The sequence below is a fragment of the Callithrix jacchus genome, chromosome 14, assembly GCF_049354715.1.
Source record: "Callithrix jacchus isolate 240 chromosome 14, calJac240_pri, whole genome shotgun sequence".
Classification (NCBI taxonomy): domain Eukaryota; kingdom Metazoa; phylum Chordata; class Mammalia; order Primates; family Cebidae; genus Callithrix; species Callithrix jacchus.
Window position 1 is genome coordinate 39,257,476 of NC_133515.1, and position 8,395 is coordinate 39,265,870.

Below are 8,395 nucleotides of genomic sequence, written 5' to 3' on the forward strand. Positions count from 1 at the left end.
ACCTCTCGGTATTTTCATCTACTGAACAAGATGAAAAACATGAGGGAAAAAAATCCAATTCTGAAATTTTTTACCAAAATCCAACAAAGGCAGAACATATAAAACTATCTAATGTCTTTTTAAAAAAATCCTTCCAAAGAAAATTTGAAGTCTTTATTTCAGGAACTGTATTTGATGCTGCGCTCATTCACTCATTCATTCAATCAACAAATATTTATGGAATAGCTACTAAGTGGCAGATACTATCACTGAAATGATGATTTAGGTGGACAGCTTGCCCTCAAATTATGTTCCAACCCCAAGACTGAATACCCAGGATCACACTGGCTCCAAGCTTAAAAGCATTCTGGGCCGGGCGCGGTGGCTCAAGCCTGTAATCCCAGCACTTTGGGAGGCCAAGGCCGGTGGATCACAAGGTCAAGATATCGAGACCATCCTGGTCAACATGGTGAAACCCCGTCTCTACTAAAAATACAAAAAATTAGCTGGGCATGGTGACGCGTGCCTGTAATCCCAGCTACTCGGGAGGCTGACGCAGGAGAATAGCCTCAACCCAGGAGGCGGAGGTTGTGGTGAGCCGAGATTGTGCCATTGCACCCCAGCCTGGGTAACAAGAGCGAAACTCCGTCTCAAAAAAAAAAAAGCATTCTGGGCAAAGTTAATAAAAATCAGTCAGCAGGCTTAAAAAAAAAAAACCTTAATACATTTTACTTTGATGCCTTTTTTTTTTTCATGAAAATCTGTTTATTAAAAAAAAAAGCCAAGAAACTTCCTCACTCCTTCCTATGATTGGAACTCATCTGTTCAGCACAAAAGACCCTCACTGATCTGCCATGCCTTCCTCCCTGCCTTGCCTACCAGGTGATTCAGCTTTCCACTGCCACCTTCTCTGTGAAGCCTCCTTGAACTCTCTCCAGCTCCACTTCATCTCTAGGCAGAGTTAATTACCACCTGCTCTGGTTTACCAAAGGATTACACTGTAATTATTTGTTCACTCATCATTCCCTCCAGCTAGACCGGGAGCTCAATTTTGAAGACAGAGACTGAACTTTTGCATCCCGTGTATGAGAATAGTGATAGATGGATGGAAGGAGATGAGTCACAGACACCGAGAATACGGTATTTGAAATAAATAAGCTGTTTTTTCCCAAGGATTCTTTCCCCAATCATTTATACCCAAAATAAGTAAAAGACACATATTAGTGATGTGAAGTTCCTAATTTTGAATGCTGGACAAAACATGTTCTTAGGGAAGCCCTCTACTGCGTTATGTACAAGTCTCTTGAGTGAAAAGTGTAAAACAGTTTCCTCTTCTCTGGTTGAGTCTTTGAAAATAAAGTAAAAATGCTCTGAGATGACTCACTGACAGTAAGATTTCATACAGCAATCTTTTCTTCAATTTAGGCTTGTAAATATAAGATAATCATAAGAAGATAATATACTGGAGTGATGAACAGTCTTAAAAGACAGGTTAGATGTTTTATTTTTTAGATTTTCCAGGGGTTCTAGGTACCAAGCTTTTTTCTTTATATATATATATAGTTTTTTATTTATATATGTATATTTATATATAGTTTTTTATATAACATATATATGTATAATTTAAATAAATAAATAAATATATTTTTTAGAGACGGGGTTTCACCATGTTGGTCAGGCTGGTCTTGAATTCCTGACTTCAGATGATCCACCCACCTTGGCCTCCCAAAGTGCTGGGATTATATGCTTGAGCCACCATGCCTGACCTAAGCTTTTGACTTTAATCAGACATCTTATATGGCTTCATAAGTCACGCTAGATGACTTAGGAAGTTGTAAGTTGCTACTTCACTGTTCCATTTTCCTTACATGCTACTGTCTGCACCTTCGGGATCAGAATAACAGGACTCAGAACAGAAGGAATACAAGAAAAGCCTCTTTAAACCTACCTAACTTTGGTTAGGACAGGGGTTCACCTTCCCTGTTTGGGTTTCCTGAATCGGTGCGCTCATTTTGATTTGCTTGGGGATGTTACCTGTGATTACAGAAGATCATCACTCTTGATTTAAAAAGCAGTTTAATATATTCCCTGCGTGGGTACCAAGCCTAACTTCCACATGGATATCTTGGCACAGAATTCAAGAATCTGGTCAGCATTGACTGGGTACACTGGGTCAGTATACTGGTGTCAGCCACAGAAAGATGAACAGCACACTGAGTGGTCAGAGCCCAAGGAAGGTGGTGAATGTGCAAACAAGCTAGGCAGAACTCAAGTGCTACAGCAGTTGTGGGTACAAAATGTTATGTCAGCCCACAGAGGAGGCAGTGACTAAATCTGTCTGGGAAGAGTCATCAGGGTGTGTGGGGTGATGAAGAGTAGTGGGAGATGACAGTAAAGAGAGTCAGATTAGGTTTCCCCATTCTACTTTGCATCACCCTTTTCTTGGGCAATTGCATTTACTTCCAAGGCTTCAACAACTACCATGACCAGTCAAAAATTTCCACATCTGAAATCTCAGTGCCCATCCCCAGACTCTCTTGACTTCAGGCACATATTCCAATCTGCCTCAGAACACCTCTCTTTATGTCTCACAGGCACCTCAAACAAAGTATATCACTCTAACCTCCCCAGACTCCCTCTTCCTCATGAACCTCAGTGCTACCCTCCTCTACTCTTCCTTATCCCTCGCCTCCAAGTGGCCACCAAGTCCTGTCAATCCCACTTCCAAAATCTCTCTCAAACCATCACTTCTCTCTCTCCAGTTCTTCTATTCAGGCCTGCATCTTCCCTCCCTCCAATTACTCCAATAGCCACAAAACTAATACACAGACTCAACTGTGTTCCAATTCATCTATTCATTCATCTAACAAACTGGATGCAAGGCACTATGGGTACTGCAGCAAACAAAATATACAAAGAAAGTGCCTGTTTTCTGAAGCTTTCTTTCTCATCCTACACAGTTTCCTTTTTAAAATTCATCTGGTCATGGCACACACTGGCTTCAAGTGTTCAACAGCCTCCCACTGCCACCAGGATAAACTCCTAGCATGGTCCAAAAGGCTCTTCAACACATGGCAAATCCCGCCCTTCCAACCTCTTGTTCTGCAACCCTCTCACAGGTCCCTTCAACTCCAGGGACATCCAACTACTTCTCTTTCATTAAAACTGCATGTGTTAGCCAGGCGTGGTGGCACATGCCTGGAGTCTCAGCTACTTGGGAGGCTGAGGCAGGAGAATCACTTGAATCTGGAAGCAGAGGTTTCAGTGAGATGGGATTGTACCACTGCACTCCAGCCTGGGTGACAGTGAGACTGTCTCAAAAAAAAAAAAAACTGCATGTGTTTCTTCAGGCTTCACCACCTTGGCGCATGTTGCTTTCTATGCCTGCAACACCTTTTCCTCTTCTTCCTCTTGGGAATTCCTATCCCAGATTCTTGCTTTCCATGCCCAATCACGGATCTCACCATACAGTATGAAAATTATGTTGAGTCTATTTCTCCCACTTGGTTGTGAGCTCCTTGAAGGACAGGAGCTGTATTCCACTCACCGCTGTGCTCAGCATGAGAGTGGACTCATAGTCTGTACTCAGTAAGCCTGTTGCAGGACAAAGCAAGGAAAAAACAGAGAAATGTGACAAGGGTAAGAAGCAACGGTCAGGAAAATAGAGGGAGCTCAAACTTTATTTGATGACCTGTCCTAAGAACTTCTTTTGTGATATACCCTATACCCTGTTCTCTCTCTGGACTTAGAGGACAGAGCTTCCTTTAGGGGTGTGTTTCTCAAAGTACAGTACAGAACATCTTTAAATAATAACATCATCAGGCAAGTAGCAGGACTCTCCCTTCTCATTCCTTTCAATGTTTCAGATTTGGCTGGAGAAAAACACACAGCCATGGTGACTGGTCTCGCTTTAAACTCATGACCACTAACTCCAAGTGGGTCCTAAATGGTGCCCAGCAATTCAACATTTCTCTTTCTTATTCACTAGAGTATTTCATGTCTTCTGTCTCCACATTCACTCTTAGCTGATGACCTTTCTTCTTATTTCACTGTGAAAACAGACATAACCAAAAGACCTTCCCAAGTTCCCACCACACCCGCTCAAGTTGGTGCTCACGTATTTTGCCATCACTGCTGTTACTAGGGATGAACTGTGCTCCTAGCTAAGGCTAAATTCTTTCCAATTGGGCAATAGATCCCATTCTTCCTTGATTACTTAAAAATCACTCCAGTGGCTGGGCACGGTGGCTCATGCCTGTAATCCCAGCACTTTGAGAGGCCGAGGCAGGTGGATTACAAGGTTGAGATTGAGACCATCTGGGCCAACATGGTGAAACCCCATCTCTATTAAAAATATACAAAAATTAGCTGGGTGTGGTGGTGCACGCCTGTATTCACAGCTACTTGGGAGGCTGAGGTAAGAGAATCGCTTGAACCCAGGAAGCAGTGACTGCAGTGAGCCGAGACAGTGCCACTGCACTACAGTCTGGGTGACAGTGCAAGACTCTGTCTAAAAAAAAAAAAAAAAAAAAAAAAAATCACTCCAGCAATTCTATCTTCTCTCCTGATTTACCAATTATCCTTTCTGCTAGACCACTTCTATCAACTTACAAATATGCTCTAATTCTTCTCAGAAAAAGAAAAAATGTTAAACTCTCATACCCTCTTCTAATTTCAGCTACCACCCCATGACTTCCCTTTCTAAGAACTTGCAGTTACCTTAACCCACTCTTCTCACCTCCCATTCTCCTTGAACCTATGCCAATTAGGATTTCACTCCTAACACTACTAATACTGTTCAAGTTCACCAAAGACCTTCATTTACTTAAACAGCATAACACAGCTGATCATTCCCTCCCCCTGAACACCTTCTTCACTTGGCTTCCAGGATATCATTCTCTTTTGTTTTTCTCCTATCTCAATGGCCATTCCTTCTCAGTCTCTGCTTATTCTTTCCCATCTCCCCAGTCTCATAATATTTGCACGCCCAGGGCTCAGTCCTTTTCATCAACACACAACGTCTCCTAGCATTAAATATCACCTATATTTACAGCTTCAGCCCAGGGAGACCCTAATTCTGAACTTACATATCCAACACTTCTACTTGGATATTAAGAGGCATATAAAAACCTAACATGCTTAAAACCAAGGCTGACACCTGAAATCTCAGCACTTTGGGAGGCCAAGGCAGGAGGATTGCTTGAGCCCAGGAGTTTAAGACAAGCCTGGGAAATATTAGTGAGACCTCGTCTCTACAAAAAAAATATAAAACATTAGCCAAACATAGTGGCAAACACCTATAGTTCCAGCTACTTGAGAGGCTAAAGGTGGGAGGATGGCTTGAGCCTGGGAGGCAGGCTGCAGTGAGATGCAATTTCATCACTGTATTCTAGGCTGGGCAACAGGGCAAGACCCCACCAAAGGAGGAGAGGGGAGGGAAGGGCAGGGGAGGGGGGGAAGGGAGGGGAGGGCAGGGGAGGGGGAAGGAAAGGAGGAAATAAAGAAAGAAAAACAGTAGTCTATCTTTCAAGTGCTCAAGTCAAAATAACTTGAGTCATCATTGGCCCCCTTCTTTATCTTACACTCTGCATTCAATCTGTCACCAAATCCAATTGGCCCTACCTTAAAATATAACTAGAACCCAATCATTTCTCACCACTTCCTCTGCTAAATTTTACTTAAAATTTAACTTTTAGTTAACATATAACTAGAATTCAATCATGTCTCACCACTTTCATAATGGTAGAACATACCATAGTTATTGCAATACCAACACCCTTTACTTTCAACATTATCAGCGACAGTGAGTGATCTTTTTATAATCAAAGTAAAACTGTCACTTGACTTTGCAAACATCCCAGTGGCTACCCATCTTGGTAAGATTAAACATCCATGATAAGGCCTATAAAATCTGCCACCTCTTGGGCTTCTGCTCTCATTTCTCTCCACTCCCATCCTTGCTCACTCAACTTCAGCCACGAAGACTTCCCTCCTATTCCCTGAACACACTTTCCACCTCAGGGCCTTTCCAATTGCTCTTTACTCTGCTTAGAAGACTCTTCTTCCAGGTATTCACATGCTTCACTCCCTCACCTGTTCCAGTTTTTTGCTCAGATGTCACCCTCTCAGGGAGGCCTTGCTTATTTTATTCAATATGACAACTTCAGCTGGGTGCGGTGGCTCACACTTGTAATTCCAGCAATTTGGGAGGCCTAGGCAGGTAAATCAACTGGGGTCAGGAGGTGGAGAGCAGCTTGGCCAACATGGTGAAACCCTGTCTCTACTCATACAAAAATCAGCTGGGCATGGTGGCACACATCTCTAATCCCAGCTATTCAGGAGGCTGAGCCAGGAGAATCGCTTGAATTGGTAGGTGGAGTTGGCAGTGAGTTGAGATGGAGCCATCGTACTCCAGGCTGGGTGACAGAGTGAGACTCCATCTCCAAAGAAATAATAATACAATAAAATAAAATAAAATAATAACAACCTCCCTCAATTCATCATCCCTGATTTTTCCCCATCGTACTCTTTACTAACATATTGTTCACCTTGCTTAATTTATGTTGTTTATTGTCTGTCTCTCCCTATTTGAAGTCCAAGAGAACAGAGATTTTTATTTGTTCTATTCACATCTGTATTCTCCAGGCAAAGAACAGTGCTGGCATAAGGAAGTGGCTCAAAGGGTGATTTGTTGAATGAATTAAAAAAAAAAAAGAAATTCTCAGTTTGCTGCTAGAATGTCTTCAGTACTCAACACTTGCTAAGTTCCTTTTAGGGCTCAGTGCCTTGGTAAAAAGTATCAAGTCAGAATTTATTAACATTAAATTGAAATGCTTTCCCTTAATTTTGCTTTTTGACTACTTTTTATTGAAGATACTGGCTCTCACTCTTATAACAAAATTATTTTTAATACATGCTTTTTTAAGTTTAAAAAGTGCGGTTCTTCTAAGAAGAACTTAAATTATTATGCAACCAGCACAGGCACAGGGCAAAAATTGTGAATGTGGTTATTTGAACGACTGAAGTTTAGGAACTCTATTAGAATAGGGTCGCCAGATAAAAATACAAGACACTCAGTTAAATCTGAATTTTAAATGAGTGATTTCATTGTCGTTTTGGTATATGTCCCAAATATTGCAAAGGACACACACTCAAAATTATTCGCTGTTTATCTTAAATCCTATTTTAACTGGATTAAAAAAATTTTTTTGCTAAATTTGGCAACCCTATCTAGGAGAATAAACTGCACTCCCTTGTCACTTCAATTTCGATCTGTTACAAACAGCTAATAACATTCTTGTCTTATCTACTAACTGCGTGGCTTTTATGCCCCAACAAATGTGTCCCTGTGGGCGGGTACAGAGGCCCGAGATCCTACAAATCAAGGAGGCAAAGATCCGCAGTGCACTTTTTGGGGGGGAAAGGCCCTCCTGGCAGCCCAGAAGGAGAGGCCGGCCGCATTAGACGCGGGGCTTTCCGGACTCAGCTACTTTCCCAACCTCTGTCACCTGCGTGGCGGAGGCCGAGGCTTGGCAGCCGCTTTCCGGCCCTTACCAATGTTGCCTTCGATGGAGAGCCTTCGGGGCCCGCGCCCTGCGTACAGGCCCCTGGAGGTGGGAACGCCCTCGAGTGGGCTCTGGGCCATGGAACTGAAGGGTGCTCGAAGCCGACTTAGAAAGAGGCGGCCCGCGGCCATCCCACCCACGATTCACACAGCGATCACTTCCGCCGAGAGAACTTCCGTCCTAAGTACCGCGGCTCACTTGTTCCAACGCACCTCTGACGTAAGGAGGTCGTCAGGCAGGAAGTGGGTGGGGTTGAACATGCGACGGGGTGCGCCCAGCGACTACTCTGCTCTCGCGATGTTTGTAAAGAATCGCTGTGGGAAGAGTTTTACAAGAGTGCAGAATTTACTAGTAACAGGAGTTGCAGTGCGAGTGGCTCCTCGGTTTTTGTTTATTGGTAACATTTTAAAAGAGACGTAACTCTACAATCCACCTCATTGTTTATAACTTTAAAATAAATTTTATAACTGAAGACAAATCAAATTACTAGTAGAAATTTTAATTTTAAGAGGGGATTTCCGTTCCCCCCCCGTGCTTGTTGTCTGGTTTTTATTTTAATATGGGAAGAAAATGGAAGTTTTAAAGTAGGAAAATGACTCTATCTAATGATTTACATCCAATTTAACTTTTTCCTGTTCCCTGTAATTCCCTGCACACTGCTGGCATATTGACTAACAAATTATATAATCAGCTACACCCCATCTCTTAGTTTGTGTCTTGAATAAGTAAATAAATGTTTGGTCAATCGATTTGCATAATAGCCAAAATTCCTTCAGGATAAGGTGGTGGTGGCTCAGGTATGTGACTGGAACTCGTTTAAACCTTGTTGGTTGGGTTCTGTGGACGTAAGC

At 42.5% G+C, this 8,395-nt stretch overlaps 1 protein-coding gene across 3 annotated transcripts in view; it reads right to left on the bottom strand.

Annotated features, from left to right (window-relative positions):
* Positions 1–7,718, bottom strand: part of DGUOK (deoxyguanosine kinase) — a 29,442-nt gene extending 21,724 nt beyond the window's left edge. For all 3 annotated transcript variants that reach the window (XM_017964233.4, XM_008980493.5, XM_002757603.7), the window contains exon 1: positions 7,534–7,718. Coding sequence is in view for 2 of the 3 variants with exons in the window: in XM_008980493.5 (XP_008978741.1) it covers positions 7,534–7,675 (142 nt within the window). In the remaining variant the exon portion in view is untranslated. The remainder of the gene's footprint in view (positions 1–7,533) is intronic.
* Between the last annotated feature and the right edge of the window lie 677 nt (positions 7,719–8,395).